Raw genomic sequence first — 23,530 nt, 5'->3', positions numbered from 1 at the left:
TACAAGCTCACCAATGCCTTTTCCTCAATAATAGGTGGATCTACCCGAGTTTTTAAACATTTAATGACCAAATTTACGGAAAAATTGTCTGCACTCAATAAAGACGGACCTACGTTACCACTCTGAGTTCATACACAATAAGGCAAGGATCTCCATGAGCTTCCAGTAGCTCCTAACCACTTGTCAAGTAGCTCTCCAAAGGGTTTATTCATTTATTATCAAATCCGACAAAATTAGAAAGTGGGGTTCGGCAGTAGTCCGGAAGTCTTCGAGAGCGCTTGGGAGTGTGACCAATCACAGTGGAGTGAGACGGGCTGTGGGTGGAATAGATTAAAACACACTGTTTTAGAAATACTGTTGGAATAGGTGCAGATTCTTGAAGATCTAGAAAGCTTTCTGTGCAGGTTATTGTGTTTAGCTGCTCTATAGGACTCCACAACTCAATAAAAAAGGGCCCCCTTTAATACATACTATTTTTTTTCCAGTTACCAGTTTAATATCGGATATTTGAAAGCACCTAGCATAGGTGCTAACACAGCACGAGGAAGCAAGGAAACCAGAAACCATAACATAAAAATTATTTTATAGGGTTGTGTTTTAAAAATGAACAGCAAATTGTTGTATTTTGATTAAAAATTGTTTTATTTATTTAGTTAGATCATCTCTATATTGCATATTCCTATTGACAAGAAAACATGTTGGTTATAAATATTAAAGGGGACCTATGATGCTCATTTGTATTGAGTTGTGGACTCCTATAGAGCAGCTACACACGATAACCCACATAGGAAGCGTTCGAGATCTTCCAGAATCTGCACCTATTCCAGCTGTATTTTGTGCTTTCTGTCAAAACGGCCTATTTTAATTTATTCCATTATTGCCTTATGGGGGCACTTATGTGAAAGTTCCAACTTTTTTCTCATCAATTTACAACTTTATTCTTGTAAATTATGCTCTTGGAATCAGAATTATTTTTTTTTCTGTTTACAACGTTCAAAATACACAAATAATAATAGTATTAAAGCCCTCTAGACATAAAATAACACCTCCATAGTTACTTTTGCTTTACTATATTACCCAATTATAGCACACAGAAAAAACATTAATAAGATATGACATAGACTCACATATGCTTTTATGCTTGAAAATGTTAAATATGTATATTTTTGACAAATAATAGGCCATAGTCAACCAAAAACCAGGATTGAATGAAGCTGCAAAATTTGAAACGCAAACCATGAGGTAATATGATGCACCAAAAATTGTTTGGGTTTAGCCTGAGCTTTCTGAGCGGCTGCCTATAGTCTTCCATGAACCTTTTGTGTCAATATCATGAAAAGCTTTTGTCAGAAGTGACAAGCCTTCCTTATTGTTCCCATGACTGGATTTTTTTTTCTTCTTCCTCCTGGGCAGATTATCCCTGACAAAGACACATGATATGGCTACAATACTGTTAATTAACCTGAGGAAATTACAGCGAAATGGAGCATAGGTGAAAATCTAAACCTAAAGAGTCCCCAAAGAAGACCAGGAGTTTTTTTCCGTCACCACCATGAGCCCCTTTGCTCCACTCCCATGCCGATGAGAGTGGAATCTGTAACGACTGAGAGCTTCGGCATCGTTAACATTTCCCTGACACGTCGTTCGGCCTCTCTTGGAGACTGCCCCGCATTTTCTGAGCAACATTCACGTTGTTGTAGCAACGAGCGGCCCAGAAGTGAATGAAGCAGATGTGCGAGTCATCTATCACCTGACAGCTCCCACTCCCACGACTGAGCAAGCCATCATCGTCACAGTCAGCCCAACTCGTCTCATCAATTACGCCGGTACCCTGCTATTAGAGAACGCTTCTTTCTCCTTCGACACCTTCAACCACTTCCCAGTCTGCGAGAGGGCCCTCAATTAAAGCCTTAATAACGTTCCCCCTCTCACAGAACATCTCTTGTACTTCTGTCACCATTGTATGCATTGGACACAAGCAGGATACAATGATTTATCACCATGCTGAAATCTGCCAACTGCTATTAATAATTAACCTATGTCATCATCTGAAAGTTCGACTAATGACTAATGATCAATTGATCACAATTTAATGAGTAGTTAGGGTTTTTATGTCATTTATGTATCAGTGCTGCTCTAAATAAAGCAACAGTAAAGAATTGATGTGAGTAACATCGGCACTGAGACAAGTGTTAACAATAGGGATGGCAGAAATTGGCATCAAAATGCAATGTCTGTTAGCGCTGACTACTACGAAACACAAACCGCCGCACACCTCAAAATGGCTGCACATCATGGCAACAGGAAACATTCATTCATTTTCTATCGCTTTTTCCTCACGAGGGTCGCCTCACAAGCTGTCTTCGGGCGAGAAGCGGGGTACACCCTGGACTGGTCGCCAGCCAACCACAGGGCACATATAGACAAACAACCATTCACACTCACATTCATACCTATGGACAATTTGGAGTCGCCAATTAACCTAGCATGTTTTTGGAATGTGGGAGGAAACCGGAGTACCCGGAGAAAACCCACGCATGCACGGGGAGAACATGCAAACTCCACACAGAGATGGCCGAGGGTGGAAATGAACCCTGGTCTCCTAGCTGTGAGGTCTGAGCACTAACCACTCGACCGACGTGCCGCTGCAACAGGAAACAGAAAAACAAAATATGAGGACACGACAAAAAAACTAAGGAAAGCCTAAACTAAAGTCCAACTATGCACAACATCCCCATATCGATCATTCAGGAGTGAAATTGGATGGATAGCGTGAAGGCCATACAGCTAGGAGACACAGGTTCGATTCCACCCTCGGGAATCTCTGTGTTCTCCCCGTGTACGCGTTGGTTTTCTCCAGGTACTCCACTTTCCTCCCACATTCCAAAAACATGCTAGGTTAATTACCGACTCCAAATTGTCCATAGGTATGAATGTGAGTGTGAATGGTTGTTTGTCTGTATGTGCCCTGTGATTGGCTGGCGACCAGTCCAGGGTGTACCCCGCCTCTCGCCCGACGACCCTCGTGAGGATAAGCGTTAGAAAATGGATGGATAATTGTAACCTACTTCTAGTCACATGTAGTGTTTGCTACTGCATATCGCAGTATTTGTCTTATTTTCCAAAAGTGTTTTCGGTAATCCCTCATTTATGACTGCTTTAAAATTGGTTCCAAAATTTTTTTCAAATTTTCTTAGAGTATAGAAAATCTATTTACAACCTTCTAAATGTGCTTTGTAACATTATTAGATATAAAATGACACCCTTATCGTCACTTTTGCACTCAAATTACCCAATATAATACAGATAATAAAATAAAAATAGCCATTTATGATTTCATAAGACTTGTAATCATATATGTTGCTAAGTGCAGGGAGGACAGGAATTGACGTTGGGGGTTCAAAGTTGAGTTTGTTAGATATTTTTGTGGCTGTCGCAATATGTTTCAGTAACAGTACTGACACCTAGTGACCAGTGTAGAATACTACACATCAAAAACATGTATTTGAATGCGTCTTCTGAATGTCTTGTATGTGTATTTTTGTTCATTTTGATGTTTTTATGCTTGAAAATGCTTAATTTAGGCAAAAAAAATAAATAAATACATACATGATATTGAATGAAGTGTCGGGCAATATTAGATATTGGTAAGAAAGCCAATATCGAGCATCTCTACTTAACACTGTATGCTGGTCCTGGCTGGTCCAGCAACATCACTTAAGTATGACAACTTATTATTTGAAGCCACTGTACCTTCAATATGATATTTAAGACACATATTAGTGCTTTAAGGATGTCAGCGGAAACACAAAGGAAATAATGCATAGTTTGTGTTACTCTGTTCCTGTATTCCATCAGTAGTAGTCATGAAATGCAGTAAACAACAGACATAGAACAGCTTCTATTACTCACACTACACAACCATGGCAGTGACTTGACAGCAGAGGGGGGGGCATCTAACATATCAGCCTTTTTTTTTTTTTTTTTTACAGACACTTGTCAGACCTTAACATTGAATATTATGCAACAGATATAAATAAGACATCCATACAAAAATAGGCTCTTACAAAATATACTCTATGAACCAATATTTACCAAAAAATGGAAAATGTGCCAGTGTTTTGGAAGCTTGGACCTAAACAAATGGGAATTCTCGGGACTAGCAGCAACAAAAAAAAAGGGAAGACATAAGCGGGTCACAAGTTAATATGAGGAGCCGACACCAGTTAAACAGCAGGCGGAGTGAATAAATCCACCGTGTTAACAGTTTCTGATCCCTTTGATAAACTAAGCCCTCCCAACATTTAGTTATTTTTTTTTGACCCATAACAAACAAAATCAGTAGTTCTTATCAAATAAATTAATATTAATGATCTCCATTCTCTAAAACACAGTATGTTAAATATTCCACATGGCTGAGTCATTCCCTATGTGACAGACAGCAATGTGAACGGCACAGCCATCCCGTATTCCATGTAGCTTCAAGTCTTCCGACATATCCGACGTACGTCTCAGTAGTAGCTCCTTGTGCAGCATGGATCCAGTTTGTCCGTGACTATGACGAAAAAAAACCACACACGCATTCACACACCGGCACCGTCCAATAAATATTCTCATTTGCACGTGTACACCTCTGTCCTTTCGCTGCACGTGTTGCACTTCACGTAGCAGCACCACAAAAACTTGCAGTTGCACTGCCACACTCGAGAGTACTGGTGTGTGTTGTAACCGCGGCCGCAGCACATCAAGTCGCAGCCGCTGATGTGCTGCATCATAGTCTTGTTGCACACCCGCCCTTGCGTCCCCAGGCTGCCCGTCACAGCGTCCGCCTCGCAGTAGTTTGGCGACTTGTCTATGTACACCAAGTCTGTATCCATGGGCTTCCGGTAGGAGTATGGCTTCTTGATCTTTAGGAATTTAGGCCGCTTGTTGCGGCTGGCTTTCACCGGTTCCACGTGCAGCGCCTGGGAATATTTCTCCTTGAGAATGTAACCCAGCTCGCGGAACTTGGGAAGTGTAGTCCAGCAGGTTTTTGTGGTGCAGGAGCCCGACACTCCATGACATTTGCATTCCAGTCGCATGTTCTTCTCAAGGACCTGGAAACATAAAAAAAACAGCTTAGCGGCTTTTTCGCTGATACAGTAAACCTCGGATATATCGGACTCGGATATATCGGAAATTCGCTCACAACGGACAGATAAAAAAGAACCGATTTTTCTGTAATGCATTTCCAATAAAAATTCATTGCATATATCGGATTTTTTATAACGGATTTCGCTTATATCGGACAAAACCAGTGGGAACAATTGAATCCGATATATCCGAGGTTTACTGTATATCGGATTCAATTGTTCCCACTGGTTTTGTCCGATATAAGCGGAATCTGTTATACGTATGCGTATACCGGAAAATGTCCGTTTTACGCATATATCGGATTTATATCCGGTGTATGCGTAGATCGGATTTTATCCGTTATAAAAAGGCACTTCCTTGACTATGTTTCCAATGTACCTGGACGCGCAGGCAACGCTGCAAACGCTGCAAATGACGTCGTATAGCGGCCTGTCACGATTCGGCGAATCGGAGCGCCACAATGCGGCCATCCGATATATGCGAGGGAAATTTAATGGAAATGCATTGGAACGGGACTGGAGATTTTGTCCGAAATAGGCGAAATCCGTTATAAAAAATCCGATATATGCAATGAATTTTTATTGGAAATGCATTACAGAAAAATCGGTTCTTTTTTATCTGTCCGTTGTGAGCGAATTTCCGATATATATATATATATTTCCGAGGTTTACTGTAATACATTTCATTTTTTTTTTTTTTTTTAGACACTCAAACTTATCCTTTATTTCTTCATCTTTGACCCTTTTTTGTTTATTTGTTAACAAAAGAACTGAAACAGGACGCCGTGCAGGAGTGGAAAATTGAGCTGAAGTTGTTTTTTTTTATTCTCAACAAAAACTTAAATAAAAGTGAATAAGCATGCCCTTGTGAAATCTATAAATACATCAACTCCACATGATTGTCCGAGACGTTTTTTCCTTATTCATGTTCTTGGTGATGCTGACCTTCTAAACATTCTAAAGGACACAAATAAAATTCCGGGGAACCTAAATGTAATTAAAGCGGAGAGGCGTCTCCATTGTGGTTCATGATAATACATTTCAAACAGAATTAGGGTGCAATTTAATGAATAACGGCGTGACAAGTGTCATCACGTTGCTGCATGATAGCGTACACACAGAAGCCAAAATAACGTATCAGATGTCAGCCCCTGTGTGTGTGTGTGTGTGTGTGTAGTCAACACACACAACACACAAATGTCAAGACTGAGACGTCGGAGGCGTAGAGTGACTGGGATTACTGCTAAAGCCCGACATGATGACACAATGAAGCAGCACCAATGGCAGGAACAGGAATTTTCCTCCCAAATAGTGTGAACTCTGGAGTTTTCTCATGTAAATGTTTGGAGTTTAGTGTTCATATGGGCATATCTCTGGGATGCCATTTTGTGCCATGAAAAAAACCCAAATCACTTCATGAAGCTGTTGGCTTCAACGGCCCCTAATCCATCAGTTGCTGTGTGACCAACACTTGTGACAGCCTTTGTGCGGATGATTGGACCAAGGGGAGCTCCAGCTCATTGTGACTGCGTTTGATTAGCATAAATAAAGTGGGGGAGGGGTTGCTATCAAAACAGAGAGCTCCTTTATTAGCAAAAAGGACAAAAAAAACAACTGCTCAAAGTTTCTTGGAAGACAAATTTGCTGTCCAGAAAAGCCAATTTGGACGCGCACATAGAAAATGATCCGCTCCGGGCGATTGTGAGGCCTTTCAGACGTTGAAGCGATGGACGTGTTGGTTGTGTGAATCAGGCTTTTTTGGCACCGGGCGAGAGGTAGAGGGGATATGAGTTAACTTGGCAAAAAAAAAAAAAAAAGCAGAGCTCTTTTATTCTTCACCAAGTCCGCTTCGGCTGTTTGGCACGTCACTCCACTTGGTCTTTAACCTCTTAGACCGAATGGAGTCTCATTGTCACCATTGCGTTGGCCTGCTGAAAAGAGCAGGAGAACGGTATGTTTGTGCTCTTTGTATCCCGTCGCACAATTGTTGTCTGTCTTGGGGTGTTCTATGTTGCAAATTTGGGTTGTTTCTTGCAGGAAATGAAAGTATATTGTTATTTTTCTCATGTCTGTGAATAACAATGAATTGGATTGGATTACATTCAATCATTGAAAGTGAACTGAAAGAGTGCATTGATTTCCAGTCATCACTGTAGCCCCGTTTTGCACAAAAAGGAACATAACCAACTTATGATATTACAGGAACATTTAGCACAAAAGTAACTGGATAATGTCCCATTGGTGCAGCACAACACAGACTGCCTTTTTTGGCCAATGCCAATGTGTTCTCTCATCTGGGTTGTAATCAATCCTTCCTGCTCTTTCCCTAAAAGCCACCTTTATCCTGCTGCTTGTTCAACCTAAGCAGATCTTTGGCAACAGCCTGGTCCTAGAAGCTGCCAGGTCACCGCGGGTTATCAGGCCCCCGCAAATAAGAGCAGTGACTTTGAGGATGGATGCAACCTACCTTGCGTCCCACCTCGTTATTATGGAGGTTCATGAGCGTCCTGGCGTTCTGTTTAACCTCCCGGGCGTCGATAAATACTTTGGAGAAGCTGAGTCCGTAGCTGATGTCCGCCGAGCAGCCTCCCCATTTCCAGCCTTGGTCCCTGCTGTAGAAACCTTGCTTCTCTTTGTCGCAGCTGCAGTCGCTCAGGTTACCCTGCGTGCAGGCAGCGGTGATGGCGTGGGCCACCCCGGCCGCAATGATGGCGTATGTAAAGGCCGCTTCTTTACTTCCTTGAAAAGAAAAGAATGAAATCGATCAGCGTTTGAGCATTGACCCCATTGGCACGTTGAATGTGGATGGCTTGTTTACTCCTCCATCTTGGATGGCACACCCGACAACACATCATGTCTTACTTCCTGTAAAAACTACTCCATTTGCTTATCAGTCCATGGACTCGAACACCCAAGCAAAGAATTCCACACATTGGTGACTCAATCTTGTCCACTCTGTGTTCGTAATGTGCCTTTGAGCAAGCTCTCAACTCCCACATGGAAGTCATTGACCCCCCCCAGCTAAGACATCCTCATCACCGTGTAGCTCTAACGCAGTTACACACATCTTTTTTTATCGATCGTAACTGCAAAATAACCCACCATGGGACCAAACAAAGATGCAAGTGTCAGCAATCGAAGAAGAATGAGGATGAAGGTGAGAAATATATTTTTGCAATGTGTAGAGGAAGCCAGAGTACCTGGAGAAAACTCCTGCGAGCAAGAGAAGAACATGCAAACTCCCCACAGAAAGGTCCAACAGAGAATCAAATCCAGATCTTCCAGATCTCCTGACTATGTGGCCTACATGCTAACCACTAATCCGCAGTGTGACAAACTTTTGATATCATACTTATAGATCTGCACACCGGAACAGTTAGATTTGTCCTTAACCAATATGACATCACTGGCATTAACAGAACTATAAACTATAAATATTAGCAAATTAGCATGACCATGACCCCAAGTGGTTTACTAGCTGAGGAAATCCAGTAATTCAATGATGGTAAAGGAATGGTCTGCCAGCACCACCATCATTTTCATGCTGAAATCACAGAACGCGCTTCTCAAATGCCGCAGCAATAGTAACAAGCCCTGGGCGCTGTAGTGATGCTGTGTTCAAGCTCTGTTTTTTCTCTCATCATGGAATGTTTGCAGATCATTTTGGAGCATCTGAAACAGTAAGAAGTCCCACACAAAAAGTGAGCTTGGGGGAAAACGGAGCTGTTTGATATTAAAAGTGTTTTGTGTTAGCATTTTTGGGTGTGTGGAACAGATCAATTAGATTTACTTAGAAAAACCCTCAATTTTCCCATGAGTCGGTTTTAGATAGACACTTTGGAATGGATTAATCATGAAAACCAAGGTACCACTGCAGGGCTTCAGACTAACTTTTTTTATTCTATGGGCACATAGACTTAGAGACCTTGGAGATAAAGTCATAGAGGCCAGACCGAGGTGGTTCGGACAGAGGAGAGATAGTGAATATATTGGTAGAAGGATGCTGCGTTTAGAGGAAGACCAAAGAGGAGGTTTATGGATGTAGTGAAGGAGGACATGAGGGTAGTTGGTGTGAGAAGACAGGGTTGGATGGAGGAGATTGATTTGCTGTGGCGACCCCTGAAGGGAAAAAGCCCAAAGAGAAAGAAGAAGAAGAAGAAGAGCACATAGGCCCTTTCTTAAAATTTTAGGAATGCAACCAGAACATTTACGGACATGTTGCTTTTGTTCTTTCATAACTTTGAGGTGTCACTAAAACAAAAAAAATATATCTGCTTGATTTTGCTTCTCTGCAGAAAAAGCAAATTTTCTCAGTTTTTTGGGGCCTTTGTTATTATTATAATGATTCTTAAGCAACACTTTAAAAATGTAAATTATCCCATACCCAAAGTACGTACTCGTACCTTATGAATGGGGCAAAAACGAGCTCCAAACTAACCTTTAAAGACAAAATGCCACTGTTTTGAAAAAGTTACATTTAGAGTCCAAAAATCAGAGGTTAGGCGTTGGACTAGCTCGGTAGCTAGCTGTGCGACCACACATGCTGCATCGATAGGTTCAGCTCCTATAAAAATATATATAGAGAGAATTTCTTGTGTGCATACATTTCCCATAATTCATTAATTCATTCATTTTCTACCGCTTTTTCTCACAAGGGTCGCGCGGGGGTGCTGGAGCCTATCCCAGCTGTCTTTGGGCGAGAGGCGGGGTACACCCTGGACTGGTCGCCAGCCAATCACAGGACACATATAGACAAACAACCATTCACACTCACATTCATACCTATGGACAATTTGGAGTCGCCAATTAACCTAGCATGTTTTTGGAATGTGGGAGGAAACCGGAGTACCCGGAGAAAACCCACGCATGCACGGGGAGAACATGCAAACTCTATACAGAGAGATGGCCGAGGGTGGAATTGAACCCTGGTCTCCTAGCTGTGAGGCCTGCACGCTAACCACTCGACCGCCGTGCCACCTTTTCCACAAGCAGAAATTTATTCAAAAGACAAACACATGTTCAGAAGTTGTAGAAGTCACTTTTATAAACAACTCTGATATGTATCATCGTTTCAGTGACAAATTACTAAACGACTCCAAGTGTTTTGAAACCTGACCCCGGAAACTGTCCCGTCTGTGAACCAAAATGGCTGCTGGTAGTTTAGTCAACAAAGCAGCATGAATAAGAGGGCTGTCAAAAAAGGGAACAAGCTATTGATCCACTTGGAAGTGACACACTCTGTGCAAACGTATAAGACACGAGCATCTCCATCCTGGCTGTTATCTCCATTGAGTCCGGTGAACAAATCATTTACACATGCGGAAATATTGACAATTAACTAAAGGTTAATCTGACAGGACTCTTAAACGGAGTGTGACAAATAGCTCCGGGGTGAAATATGAAATACTGCAAAGAAAGGAGCTGTGTAAAACATCACAGCCGTATATATTTTGACCCCTTTCATTATGGCGCAAACAGGAAACAGATGATTATATCCATCATATCCGTGTGTAAATAAACTCCTCTTGTTGCTGTTTGTTGACAGCATCACTTTATTCTTCCTTGCGCCACCCAGTTCATCAACACACTGTGTGCTGTATTTCTAACTTTGAAAGAAAGAAAAAAAAAACAAAAACTCATATCGAGGCATAAACTATGTAGACGTTTTCACAGACTAAACGGGCTCCAGGCCAAAAAAACAAGGTGTGTCGGTGCACTCAGTCACATCTGAGTGCAGTGTGGTTCTTTTTTTTTCTACCCTACAATTTTTTTTTTGTGCACAAGCCCTCCAGATATGAACCCTTCATAAGAGTGTAATGACTGATGGGTGAACTGATATTTATGCTCTCAGCCTCTCCTCAAGCTACCCATGCACTTACCCATAAACTTGGCATTCCCTCGTTGCTTAAAAGAGCAAACCCCCCCTACTCGGGTTGAGGCATCAACAATGGCAACCATTTGCAACCACTTGGCTTCTGGGCTAATCTGATCGGTGAAACCAATCTATTTACTATGGTTGTCCAAGCCGTGGACCTGCATGGTGCACACCAAAAATCCTGATGTGCCAAAAAAAAACTCAACTTGTCAAATGCCTGACAGCATGACCGGGATCAGCCTTTCTTTGCATTTGCGGTGGGAGAAATGGCGTCAAACAGCTGGTGCGAGCTATACTAAGCATTGTGTAAAAAGGGGTTTAGGAGGTTTTGTTTGCACTGAATAGGATTGGAAGAGGGGGTTACCCTGAAATGAACAAAAATGCAAAAACACCTTATTAGACACCATACTAAAAAAAAAAAAAAAAACAGTGATCCAATCTGTGTAGGACACGTTCATGTCCGACTCGTTACACTGTAACTTATACCCGTGGTAAGATCTAGGGTCCTTACAGTGGAAGCTGAAGCACCCATCAGCAGACAGGATAATGAAGACCAGTGAAAATGTGTCTCATGAGACTCAGCCTGGGATGAAAAGAAAGGCTGCGACTATTCACAGGAGCTTTGTTACAGTGTTGGCTCCAGATACCTTTTATAGAAAAGGGTCTCACACGGTTTAAAATGTATTTCATGTCCAACCAAAGCAAGTATTCTAAAGTTTAAAAAAAAAATTTGAAGTTCTATTTCAAAATAAGAACAAAGAAATATGATTCAGTAAACGGCAGGTGCGCAACTATATTTTAATTGTAAAATAGTATTTGTTTTCTTGGATATGGAATGCACTTTTACGCACAGGGCACACACAATTACGCACCCAGCTAACTGACTCTGTTTTCCAATTGTTAACAAACATGAACAGATAGCAACATACCCACTTTCAACTCTTTTCCGAAGACGGTCCTCTCGCCCAGGGCCGAGCAGTTCCAGCGCCCGTTTTTGAACTGGAACTGACACTCGTTGATGCCCATTTGCGCGCCCTCTCCGATGACGATAATGGCATCCGGGCGACTCTGGCAAATAGTCCGCTGTCTGGGGGCCAAACCGGGGATTTTGTTACAGATAATACTCGCTCCAAGGGCCACCACCGAGGAGAAGCCACTGTGGAGAAGAAAAAAAAACGGACTTATTAGTTTTATCTTGATGAAATGTAGGTCAGGTGCAATTTGATTGCCATATTCACTTATTGAAACAATAAAGCATAGCGTTTTGTTTTGGCAAGTTACTTGGAATTATGAGTTGTGTCACTTAAATAATCCAAGTAAGCGCAACTCACCCAATTTTCAAGTAAACAATCCCCAAACAAAGTAAAACTCTTAAAATCCAACGTCGTGTTCTCCGACTCATCTCGGCCTCACTGTCATGCAACCAGTAGTTGCAGCTGAGGAAGAACTCAATACGCTTATTTCCCCGATCGATCACAGCTCAGGTAACTCCAAAGGAAACTCCACAAGCAAGAAAAACATTCAAAAAAAAAAAAACCTTCCCTCCCCACTTCTTTATAAATTGCCAGGTCGAGCCAAATTCCTTTTAGGTGGCCCCCTGGTCGCCGGACCCTGTTGTCATTGCGAGGATGACGTCACCACGCAGGTAACTCTCAGAAGGTGCGATGGTCCGCTTCTCACAGTTCTTGTACCACCCGCAGGTTCTCTGCTTTATATCGCGCTCATCTCCGTGGGGCGTGGCCACGGGAGACTTGGGGCCCCACGGAAAGAATCTTGTCTCTCCCTCTCTTTAGAAACTTTGCATTCAGGTGTTGGATTCATGTTCCGGGGCCTTTATAACGACACATTTCAAAACTTCCGAACTTCATATTGCAAAATGGACAATCTATATAAAAGGCAGGGGTGTTTAAATATACAAAAAATGACAACCTAGAACAGTCAAATAGAGCACAGAATAGGTTATATATGTGGCGGGAAAATAAAGCAGACATGTTTGGGGGATCACAACAAAAACAGCACTATAGCATTACGAAATATGATTATTTATCATTACATTCAGTTTGGAATTGGAATGCTACTCTCTCTTTGTCACCACTGACATAAATTATGTTTGGATCTTGGAATTGAAAAACAATAATACACAATGCAGATGGATAACTACTGTATTTACAGTAGTTAGTAGTTATCTCGGCCATGATGCATCTTCTGGGCTTGTCGACGGTTGATTTTCATATAATAAGACATCAAATCTTCAATTGAACTACACAACATTGATTGCTGCAAAATGTTTCAATTCAATATATTTTGTATTACTATTACTACGATTTAATCCACAGCTAATTTCACTATTTCTATTTATTATTATTATTATTATTATTTCTAACGTATTTTATCTTTGTCAATGCATTATTGCGACTGTGCTACACGATTACACACCGGTTACACACTTCTGGGTCGGTTTGTCTTTATTATGGCGACACCTAGCGGTAGGATGAATGATATGCAGGTGACTCTCCTGCATTCTTCCTGCGTGTTGCGTAATCTTGACACTTTATGACGCTTTTGAGTTACGAGAGGTGACATTACAACGTCAGCATGAACCCACAGAGCCTTATAAGCGACTGTCTCATTCATATTTTTACCTTTCTCCAGGAGGAAGATCTTATCAGCGTTTCCGGTGTGTGCAAGGTAATAGGAGTCTCCAAAAGGCGGAAGTAGCTTTGACAGCACAACATGAAGTTTGTTCTGTTTTCCAGCACTGGCACCATGCTGCCGAGGCTCAGTGGTTATGGAGGTAGGTTTCTTAAATGTTCTTAGATTTCAAGAAACTAAAAAAAAAACGAAGTTTATCTTTTCTTCTTACCAGGAAGATGTGCCTACAACGATGGGGGTTTTGCAGCCAGGCTGTGTTGGCTAGCCCACTCGTCAATCACTCTTGGAAGACATACTTCCTTCGACGGTCCCATTTGGAGACGAAAATGAAGGAAGGTCGAACTGGGGGATATACCTGCAAAAGTCTTCGAGGCCACACAGGTCTGAATTTGTCTGCTTTTTAAGCGTATAGAACCGAGTTCAGTCTTGATTCATGTCTTCCACTAGGGGGCGTCGTGGGCTTGGTTTACCTGAAGGGGAACTCACCTGTTAATCCTGATCTGTGGAGCACATCCACCACTGTCTGCAGTGCTTCTACTGATGGTACAGTCCGAGCGTGGAACATCCAAAATGTCAGTGAACACCCACCAGTATTTCTACATACAATATATATTTATCGTTCATTTTATTTATTTTCTATTAACATCCATTGCACGTATAAGTTCAACATAAACAAACCAGTTCAGCTAATTTGGGTCTATTTCCTCTCAGGGTGAACTACTGTGGTGCAGTGGCAAACAGTCACCTTTATCAAGCATCATACGTGATGAGCGGAGTGATTTTGTCATCACAGCAGACTGCACCGGTCTCATCAAGGTCTGGCAAGGTCAAACTGGGCAGGAGGTGGCGTCCTATTCTTCTGCATTCACGCACTGTACGTTAGTGCAGTACAATAAGGAGAATGATTGGTTTCTATCAGTAGGTATCTTTACATTTCTTTGTTTAAACAAGCACTGATGATATTAGCTTGTATCATTACAAATATTTCTATCTAGGTTGGGACAAATCAGGGGTCGTTGTGTACACTAGCTGGATTGGCTCTGACAAAAAAATCTAGTATAGTGGTATGTGACAGTTTTAAGGTCAACATAGTCCTGGTGTCACCTGACAAGAAATGGATCGCGGCTGGATCCAAGGACATGGTTGATTTAAGTCCAAAGGTATGTCGTTTTTTTGGACTAATTGCAATATAACTTTCTGTGTATTCAGGGTTTTTTTTTGTTGGGTGCTTTTGTTGCCAGGTGATTTACACTGAGAGTTTGACCTCTCCAAGTGAGGACGAAGATCCCCTGTGTCAGTTAGTACCGGTCACGGGATGCCATGCTGCTGTTTTCATCCCCACACAGTCTGCCAGACTGGCCACGGTCCACCGCAAAGAGCGGACCGTCAACAAAGCCCTCACTGTCTTCGATGTCAGCGTTAAAAAGTCAAAGTACAAGTCCCAGATCCAAGGTGAGTAAGGACATTTTACAAATGTAGATACCTACGTCAGATCTCCACTGTAGTGAGTATCTAAAATGACAAGATTGACTTCAACAATGCGCAATGCGATCTGGGAGACATTTGGCTGACCCATGACATACAGCACTTTCTAAAAAATATAATTTCACAAGAAAACTTAAAAACAGCAAAAAATCTGCAGTAATTTTAAAGCAATTAAGTGAAAATAGAACAGATAAAATTTGACATAATTTTCTGAGAATAATGTTGTCATATTACGATGAAAAATGCAGTCATTTTAGTAGCATAAAGTTGGAATATTAAAGGAATATTATGTGAAACAATCAAAACGCATGAAGTTGTAATTGTAGTGGAAGAAGTTATGAGAATAGAGTCATTATTACTGGAAGAATAACAACATCAGAAATGGATAAACTCAAAATGCTAAGAGAAACCATCATATTCTAATGACAATAAATCTACATTTATTATCAATATTTCAGTAGCATATAGTTGAAATTCATTCATTCATTTTCTACCGCTTATCCTAACGAGGGTCGCGGGGGTATTGGAGCCTATCCCAGCTATCTTCGGACGAGAGGTGGGGTACACCCTGGACTGGTCGCCAGCCAATCACAGGGTACATATAGACAAACAACCATTCACACTCACATTCATACCTATGGACAATTTGGAGTCGCCAATTAACCTAGCATGTTTTTGGAATGTGGGAGGAAACCGGAGTACCCGGAAAAAACCCACACATGCACGGGGAGAACATGCAAACTCAACACAGAGATGTCTGAAGGTGGGATTGAACTCGGGTATCCTAGCTGTGAGGTCTGCGCGCTAACCACTTGACCGCCGTGCAGATATATAATTTCATATAGTTGAAATATGAAATAAAAATTGTGGGAATTTAGTTACGGTATTATAGGAATAAATGTCAATTTCTTGAAATATATATAACATATCTACATAGAGCATTTGGTGTACAAAACATCAATGTAGCTCTTGCATTTTTTTCATTTTTTAGTATGAAAATCGTTTTGCCAAAAGGCAAAATTTAAACCTAAAAAAAAAACTGAAGTTTGACTCTAGTCCAGCAGGTGGAGTCCTTCCCCTTGCCACTGAATATCACCTCCTCCGACATTCTTCTTGAGGCAAAAGACAGCAACTGCATTGTTATGGCAGCTGACCATCATCTGTGGGTGTACTCTCTGAAAGGCATCTTGCTTGCCAGCTTTGAAGAGCACATCATGCCAATTACTTCTATATGCGTGGTAAAAAAAAAAAAAAGTGTATATATATCATAATAAAACAACAGTTAGCATGTATGTGAAAGTGATTAGTGGTGTTGATTTACAGGATAGCTTTCGTGTGGTAACGGCGTCCCAGGACCTCTCCTTACGTGTGCTGACATGGAGACATGACAGAGATCAGGGGTTGACCTTGGATAGTCGATACCACTTATTAGGAGGTTCTCACTCTATGTCCAGGTGTGTTTCAATATGAAATATCAGTGTATGAATATTGGATTTAACCTTATGGTTCTGTGTTTTTAGAGGGTTCAGCCACGTCTCCTGTGACTACTCAAGCATTGTTGGTTCAGTTCAAGGGAAGGATGGCAAAGACGTTTTAAAAGCTTATACGTTCACATCATGAGGTGTTGCATTCACTGTATACATCATGCGTGCTTTTATTATGAGGTTCCTTGGTTATTAAGGCAGAACATTACATAAAAAGACTGTTCTTCTTTGGTGTACCTCAATATTTGTATTCATCTCACAACATCAGCAATTGCATAATAAATATCTTCATCAAAAGGCACTTGGTGTCTCCACAGTGATCTGCGGTATTTACACTAAAGAGGAAGAAGACTCTGTTGGCTCTTCTGATTTGGTGGCAACACATCTCATGTCCTCAAGGACACATCTTAAGACGGTAGTCATGGACTCGTACAGTTGTTCTTCATTGTTTTCCATCTGTTGAAAGGTGACCATCGTGTGTATACTGTTGACAAGGTTTGGGACTGGAATTGAGCAATTTGAATGTCTTCTTACCCAAGTAAAAGCTTTGATGGTACGATTCAGAAAGGCATCTTCAACCTCCTCTGGTACTGTCAGTAAATGCGCCATACAGTCCAGTATGCACTTTAATGTTTCTTTAGGTGCCTAGAGAGAGAGAGAGAGAAGGAAAATATAGTCTAGGGTTATCCTGGAAGGTGAGAATGACTAGCAAGGTCTCACCTGGCCAAGTGCATCCAGGACAGTTTGAGCATCGCTGTTTTCAGGCTTCAGGTTTTTAACATCCTGGAGGCAGATGACTGGCTCCTTAAGCTGCTCTAACCATGCCCACATCAGACCTGTGAGGATGAAGGGATCCCGCTCCATGCACAGCCTCTCCCATGCACCACCTTGATTCAGCTCTGCCTGCAAACACATTCATGTAGATATTAGATTTAATAACCAGCATCTTTCTTCAAGGAAGCTCGATGCTATAATTATGACTCATGCACGTAAATGCATTTTAATGATAATGGTGCTTCCATCTGCTGCGGTGCCACTTTTATCGCCCTCGAAAGAGGCCCAGTAGGACATTGGGTAATGGTATTAAATGCATTTTAAATGATAAAATGTAGAGGTACCACTAATGATAATGAAAGATGATCGATGGAACAGATGGAGGTTCTAGCCTTTAGCCTGGTTGTGAGAGCAACGCTATAACGGTGCCTCCATCTGCTGTGGCGCCCCCTCTGTGTCCCTCTAAAGCAGAGGTCTCAAACACGCGGCCCGCAGGACACTAGTTTGAGGCCCCCGCCTTGATATGAAAGTTAAATGTTTGATATGGATGCTGTATGGTATCATGTACCCAGAAAAAATTATTATGTTTGATTAATGTTCATGTTAAAGGTTAAATAACTGTTAATAGTTATCCTCCCTATCCGTGTGGAAGTGGTAAGTTTTTGGCTATTTAAGTTTAAAGGAAATAACTTGAAGGCTACCGTTTAGGTCGCTAGCTCTCTAGTTTGCGAGTTAGCATGTGTCTCAAGACCCTGCAGTTGCGCAATATGTTGTAAATAAAAAAAGTATAAATGTGACTATAGTCGTGTTTTGTCATGTCTACAGGGCTCTAATAATGCTTTGTTAATTTTAATGTGAAAAAAATAATTTGTCTACCCACCAACTATATGTGGTTTCTTAAGTTTTTATTATTTGCCGTTTTATTATTATTATTATATTTATTTATTTATTACTGATTGATTGATTTTCTTTATTCTTGATTTGTTTATTTATTTTTTATCTTATTTTGTGTAGAAAAATAAAAAGTAAGATATTTGAGAACAGTGGAATGTTTTATCAGAGCTTTTCTTGTAGAAAATTGGAACCAAATCGAAGTTTTTAAAAAAAAATTGTTTTTAATAAATGCGTTTTTTTTTTTTAAACCTGATGTGGCCCAGTCTCACCCAGACCCGAGCTCCAGTGGCCCCCAAGTAAATTGAGTTTGAGACCCCTGCTCTTAAAGGGCTCCACAGAGGACAACAGACGCCATGTTGGCCTAACATTAAATATAAGATGCCATTCAAAGCATGTGATTGTAATAGCTGGACAAAGAACTACACACTGGATCAGTTACCTGCCATGCTAACACTTTGTTCCTGTGCTCTTCCTCCCCATCCAAGAAAAGATCTACCGCCAGGGCCTGTGCCACCAGCAGCCTCCGTGCGTCCAAACACAACTCGGACTGCAGGGTGATGAAGGGCACCTCTGACTGCTCCTCCTCTTGACACAGGGAGTTCCTCTCATTTTCTTTTAACGCTTCCCTCTGCTCTGCCTTTAGCCTGGACAGCATGCTACCTTGTTGTAGGAGTCCATTGTTTCGCATGGACTCACAGCGTTGGATGGGTTTTTTCTTCATTTTCTTCAACAGAATGGATCCATCCTTTTCAACATTCTTGACTTGCCATAGTGATCCGCTGGAGGTGTAAGATATTTCAGATGCGTTACAACTCCAGCTCTGGCAATTGGCTGCAGGTAGAGCGTTGTCTGAAGAGGAAATGGACCTGGCTACGTTTCCCTGTGAGAGTGAGCCCAACGGTTCCCTGAGGAGGTTAAGCTGTGAGCCCAGACGTTTTAAATCAGACTCACTGTAACTAAGACTTTTACGATGGTAGAAGATGGGTGGCTCATTAAAATGTCTCGGTAAGGTCGGGGAACCTGGTAATCGAGGCTCCTTAGCGCAAAAGTCAGGTCCAAGCTTTTCAATGATGCTCATTGTCATTTCAATATCATGGATATCCGGTGCCTCCAAAATGTCCTCTTCAATCACTTGTCGGTTCTCTGCAATGTCCAATAGCAGCCGCGACACAAGTTGGACTATCTTTGGTAGGTGCTTCAGTTCTTTACGCTCATGGCCATGCAGGATGTGTCTCTGGCGGTTCAGATACTCGGTCAACGTGATGGGTTCGCATCGAGGCGCAGCACGGGAAAACACACATCTCAAAGGGCAGAGGAACTGGACGAATTCCCGCACACAGCTCAGCTGACACCTTGTCTGGATGGAACCAGGGCGTTTAGCCCTGACATATAAGATAGCCTGGTTGGCTGTCATCCTGGTGGTGTAGGCCAAGAAACATGCCAAAAGGACACCTATGGGGAAAGGAGACAAGTTTCACTGTGAGACGAGGCGCTAGGTCAAACTGTCTTGGAACATTCCTGGTGGAAGTCTACCTGTTCTTCCAAGACCGGCATGGCAGTGGACAGATACTTTTCCCTCCTGTAGTGAAAAGGCCATGACCTTTAATATGTCCAGCACGGTAGTAAGGTTGGCTACTCCGTAGTCACTCCAGCCAAAGTTGTAGAAATAAACTGAGAAAAAGCATACATGTGAATATCACTATAAGCTAACCTAAATACCATTGCAAATTTCCCCACTGAGGGATGAATATCTTATCTTATCTTATCTTAGAAGCACTGACCAACAGTATATTTACACCTTAAATTCTAGTATTTCTTCCATGAAATTATATTGATTTATTCCCAACAGACTTCAGTACTTGTAAAGATTTTTGTTGTCCAATGAGATTTCAGCTTCTACATATTGCCATGTTAATGTAATCTACCCTGGGCCTTCAGAATCAGTAGTGCTGGCCCATGTCACATTCGAACTATTAGCAATGAGGCTGTTTTTTTAACCAATGATTTGTTCATTCAGAATTCTATTCCCTAACTCTCAAAATTACCAGTATGGTTTGAATGCATCATTATAAACAGAGCTTGTTCCAGCATGAAGAAAAGAAACAACAGAGTTCTGAGTGCATTATATGAACCAATAACTTATAAATATATTTGAAGTAGTAGTATAGTGCTTACTGTTATTTTTCATGAAGGCCTCTGGATTGTAAGAGAACCCACTCTCCGGTTCGAGAGGGTTTCCGCAGCTGGCATGCTCACCGGGTATCTGTAGGTTGATCACGGTTTTAATACCGTTCCTTGAAATAAGCACAGACATGCCGTTAGCTCATACTAATACATCGTAACCGAGTGCTATATTGTGTACCTTCTGAATTGCTCAATAATGTTATATTTTTCAATGATCTCAGTTGAGGGTCTGGACATAGCAAGGAGATGATCTGTCACCCTAAAAGATATTAAAAAGCAGTAATAACGGTGACCTAAAAAGACTCGACAGTGATATATAGAAGTGTTACCATGATGAGTAGAGGCCTTTAATAGCCTGCTGGTCCTCACGCCAGTAATTTGGGTTGTCATACTTGCAGCTTTGACCTCCACAACCAATAGAACATTGCATTTGTGGTGGTATGACGTAGCGTATCGCCTCTCCAATTATAGTGTAATTTGCCCGGGGAGCTCTGACTGCAGATGAAAGGAGTAACATTAAACAAACTGAAGCATTTACAACATCAACCATTACAAACTCATTGATGGAACATTAAATTGAAGTTGTTTTTATCTAAAACACCTACTATATGTGATTAAGATCATTAGCAGTAACTAATCCTTGTCTGGCATTCCATGTCTGTCATCAGCAAAAATAGTTACCCCGACAGCATATTTAAAACGTATTGTAATAAAACCTTTATGCGCCATGCAAACTTCCCCCCTGGCTATTAGAATAACTTACTGAATTCCATCAGAGCACCACCACTTGACTTTTCATGGAGTGCCATAGGAACCTCCACTTTTGGTCATCCACAGTCATAGCAGAGCCTGGACATACACTCAAAAAATAAATGTTTAGCCTCAACAAAAAAAATCAACGCAACAGTTTAGTTACGACAACTTAATTTGAAATTGCTTTGAACCAACAAACAATATTGCATTGCACAAATTAGCTTTTGTGCAATTGCCAACGAAATGTCGTTGCCTGGCTCCCATATAATAACAGACACAAAAGAAGATAAGTAATAATAAATAATAATAATAATAATAATGTGGAGAATAAATAGATAGAATACATAGACACCAAATATGAACAACACGACACTCAAAGCTTATTTTAAGTAATGGTTACTGAATAATTGTTTTTAAGTTTTTAAGTTGGTAACTCAAAGAAATATGTTAAGTCTACTGACTTAATCATTTTATTCAAAGTAGTTTAATTTGTCGTCTACTTAATTATAATAACAATGCACACAGCTTTTTAAGTAGCAGTAACTTAATATATATGCTATATATGTGTGTGTGTATTATGTTACCAAGCTAATTTTATTAAGTCATGGCAACTTGAATTTTGTTCTAAGCTTACCAACAATAAAATTTGAGTGTATATGACATTCTAAATTAAATTCATGTAATAGCCAACATTATTATTTGAACATAACTTAAAAAATAAGAAAGTTTATCTAAATCAATTAATTACATTTTTTACATTGCATTTATGTATTAAATCAAGTGGTGTCAACAGATACTCTGAATTACTTTTTAGAGTGTACACATACATGTACATACACTTAAGCAGAGGTGTCATATGGAGTGACAACAGCAAGAGAGGGCCCAATATTTTTTTTTTGTTCCATGGGACCCAGAATTCCAAGTCAACAATGTAAAAATCACTAACAAAAATTACAGACAAATGCAACATTATTTAACAAAAGGGAGATTTACCTGTCGTACGTTACTCTCAGGTGAGCGCCATCTCAAAGCACACATGCACCGTAGCTGCCTACATAAGTGACATCAACCTGCAGAGCTCTGCTGTTGTCTCTCCGTCTTCAGCTCTGTAGAAAGTCAATCCTTTGGCCTTGCTTGATTTGATTTGCCTCAGATTATCTCTGTGTTAGGGTGGGGCTGTTCACCAGGATATTGTGGTCTGTCAAAGATGTCTACCTTGTTATGATGGCGCCAGTGCAGGAATGAAGATCGTTTTTAAAAGTAGCACAGATGCGTGCGGTGTAAAAAAAAATAAAAAATCTTTACTCAGGTTTTACATTTAATTCAGAGGCAGAGGGGGGAAGCGTTGGACTATTCCTGTCTTCTCTTGGATTAAGACAACTAATCTTATTAGTGCACTGTATAAAAGAGTACCCACTCCTCAACTAAAGTCATGCATGGTCATGTCAGCGTTGCCTTCTGCTGCCGTGCTTGGATCTGCAATCATCTACTAATATATTCTAATTTATTTTTCTAAAAGTAAATTGCTTCATTTATAAACACATTCCATGTCCATTTTTCCATATAAATATTTGTGAGAGTTCTGATATTGTCATGTTCTACAAATAGCTGCAACTTGGTGACACAGCAAGTGGATACATTCTGAGTGGCTTACCAAGTATATCTTAGTAAAGCTGGTTAGGGTTTAGGTAAGTGTGAAGAAGTGTACAGGATTTGGAAAAAAGCCAATAAACCCATTGAAAAGGAAAAAAGCGGCCCATTATCCATTCTTTTTCTTTGCCACTTGTCCTCCCTCCTAACCCAGCTGACTTGGGGTGAGAGGCATGGTCACCCGCCAGCCGCAGGAAGCTTCCCAAATAAAAAAAAATTCCAATATATTCAAATTCTCAACATGTAGAAGTATGCTGTAGTATAATAAAGTATAGAACAACAATATAGTAACGCAAAGCATATATAGTGTCGTATAAATCTTATCCGTATAAAGTATAAACATGGCGTACATAACTAGTGATCTATTTCATAATATCTTCCAACAGATGGCAGCAGGCAGGCATATGGCAGAGAGAGCCGTTAGTTGTCAGTTGCTTGACAACCGGCGCCAACAGACGTTTCCGGGTTCCACATAAGCACACGCGAAAAGCGTCATGGGATATGAGTTCTTTGCAATGAATCAGCTGCCTATTTTATACACTGTAGTACTATGTCTCCCATTATGCACTGCTGCAGTTCTAGGGGGCGGACCAGCTGGTAACGTGGAGCGTCAGAAAGAGCCGGTTCAGCTGTTTCATTGAAGCCAC

At 41.0% G+C, this 23,530-nt stretch overlaps 3 protein-coding genes across 12 annotated transcripts; 1 reads left to right on the top strand and 2 right to left on the bottom strand.

The window, feature by feature from the left end:
* Window positions 1-3,842: 3,842 nt before the first annotated feature.
* LOC131104782 (protein Wnt-7a) lies at window positions 3,843-12,686 on the bottom strand. The gene is made up of 4 exons (XM_058052304.1): window positions 12,339-12,686; window positions 11,937-12,163; window positions 7,600-7,871; window positions 3,843-5,096 (listed from the first exon to the last, which is right to left on the bottom strand). Exons 1-4 carry the CDS (start codon window positions 12,407-12,409, stop codon window positions 4,614-4,616), a joined length of 1,053 nt encoding a protein of 350 aa, XP_057908287.1. The 5' UTR covers window positions 12,410-12,686; the 3' UTR covers window positions 3,843-4,613.
* Window positions 12,687-13,544: 858 nt separating this feature from the next.
* On the top strand, window positions 13,545-20,461 carry fbxw12 (F-box and WD repeat domain containing 12). Of its 6 annotated transcripts, XR_009119826.1 has the most exons (12): window positions 13,545-13,695; window positions 13,764-13,801; window positions 13,874-14,040; window positions 14,107-14,231; window positions 14,371-14,577; window positions 14,655-14,819; window positions 14,901-15,111; window positions 16,201-16,382; window positions 16,468-16,598; window positions 16,665-16,765; window positions 16,946-17,043; window positions 18,782-20,461. XR_009119826.1 is itself a non-coding variant. In XM_058052300.1 (11 exons), the coding sequence occupies exons 1-10, from the start codon at window positions 13,603-13,605 to the stop codon at window positions 16,762-16,764; spliced, it is 1,419 nt and encodes a 472-aa protein (XP_057908283.1). In that variant the 5' UTR covers window positions 13,545-13,602; the 3' UTR covers window position 16,765; window positions 18,782-20,461. The 6 variants fall into 6 exon arrangements, 4 of the variants coding, with proteins under 4 accessions (XP_057908283.1, XP_057908282.1, XP_057908284.1 ...); XR_009119825.1 differs by having other exon boundaries at window positions 16,665-17,043; XM_058052300.1 differs by lacking the exon at window positions 16,946-17,043.
* LOC131104779 (protein tyrosine phosphatase domain-containing protein 1-like) lies at window positions 16,786-23,416 on the bottom strand. Of its 5 annotated transcripts, none has more exons than XM_058052295.1 (10): window positions 22,449-23,416; window positions 22,227-22,339; window positions 21,244-21,329; window positions 20,810-20,975; window positions 20,659-20,739; window positions 20,472-20,590; window positions 19,830-19,967; window positions 18,736-19,748; window positions 17,349-17,531; window positions 16,786-17,273 (listed from the first exon to the last, which is right to left on the bottom strand). In XM_058052295.1, exons 3-10 carry the CDS (start codon window positions 21,287-21,289, stop codon window positions 16,959-16,961), a joined length of 2,061 nt encoding a protein of 686 aa, XP_057908278.1. In that variant the 5' UTR covers window positions 21,290-21,329; window positions 22,227-22,339; window positions 22,449-23,416; the 3' UTR covers window positions 16,786-16,958. The 5 variants fall into 5 exon arrangements, with proteins under 5 accessions (XP_057908278.1, XP_057908279.1, XP_057908277.1 ...); XM_058052296.1 differs by having other exon boundaries at window positions 16,786-17,084; window positions 17,163-17,273; window positions 22,227-23,415; XM_058052294.1 differs by having other exon boundaries at window positions 21,244-21,340; window positions 22,227-23,416.
* Window positions 23,417-23,530: the final 114 nt, after the last annotated feature.

The sequence above is a fragment of the Doryrhamphus excisus genome, chromosome 16, assembly GCF_030265055.1.
Source record: "Doryrhamphus excisus isolate RoL2022-K1 chromosome 16, RoL_Dexc_1.0, whole genome shotgun sequence".
Classification (NCBI taxonomy): domain Eukaryota; kingdom Metazoa; phylum Chordata; class Actinopteri; order Syngnathiformes; family Syngnathidae; genus Doryrhamphus; species Doryrhamphus excisus.
The sequence above is the reverse complement of the archived record's forward strand: the minus strand, read 5'-3'. Positions and strand labels throughout refer to the sequence as shown.

Coding starts and splice junctions, on each gene's coding strand:
- LOC131104782 (XM_058052304.1), bottom strand. CDS start 12,409: ATGAGTCGGAGAACACGACGTTGGATTTTAAGAGTTTTACTTTGTTTG. Junction 12,164..12,338: donor ATTGTTTACTTGAAAATTGG/GTGAGTTGCGCT, acceptor TCTTCTCCACAG/TGGCTTCTCCTCGGTGGTGG. Junction 5,097..7,599: donor ATAACGAGGTGGGACGCAAG/GTAGGTTGCATC, acceptor TTATGTTTCCAG/GTCCTTGAGAAGAACATGCG.
- fbxw12 (XM_058052300.1), top strand. CDS start 13,603: ATGAACCCACAGAGCCTTATAAGCGACTGTCTCATTCATATTTTTACC. Junction 13,696..13,763: donor GCGTTTCCGGTGTGTGCAAG/GTAATAGGAGTC, acceptor TCTGTTTTCCAG/CACTGGCACCATGCTGCCGA. Junction 15,112..16,200: donor GTACAAGTCCCAGATCCAAG/GTGAGTAAGGAC, acceptor GTTTGACTCTAG/TCCAGCAGGTGGAGTCCTTC.
- LOC131104779 (XM_058052294.1), bottom strand. CDS start 21,289: ATGGCACTCCATGAAAAGTCAAGTGGTGGTGCTCTGATGGAATTCA. Junction 20,740..20,809: donor AAAGGCCTCTACTCATCATG/GTAACACTTCTA, acceptor AATATCTTTTAG/GGTGACAGATCATCTCCTTG. Junction 20,591..20,658: donor ATTATTGAGCAATTCAGAAG/GTACACAATATA, acceptor GCTTATTTCAAG/GAACGGTATTAAAACCGTGA.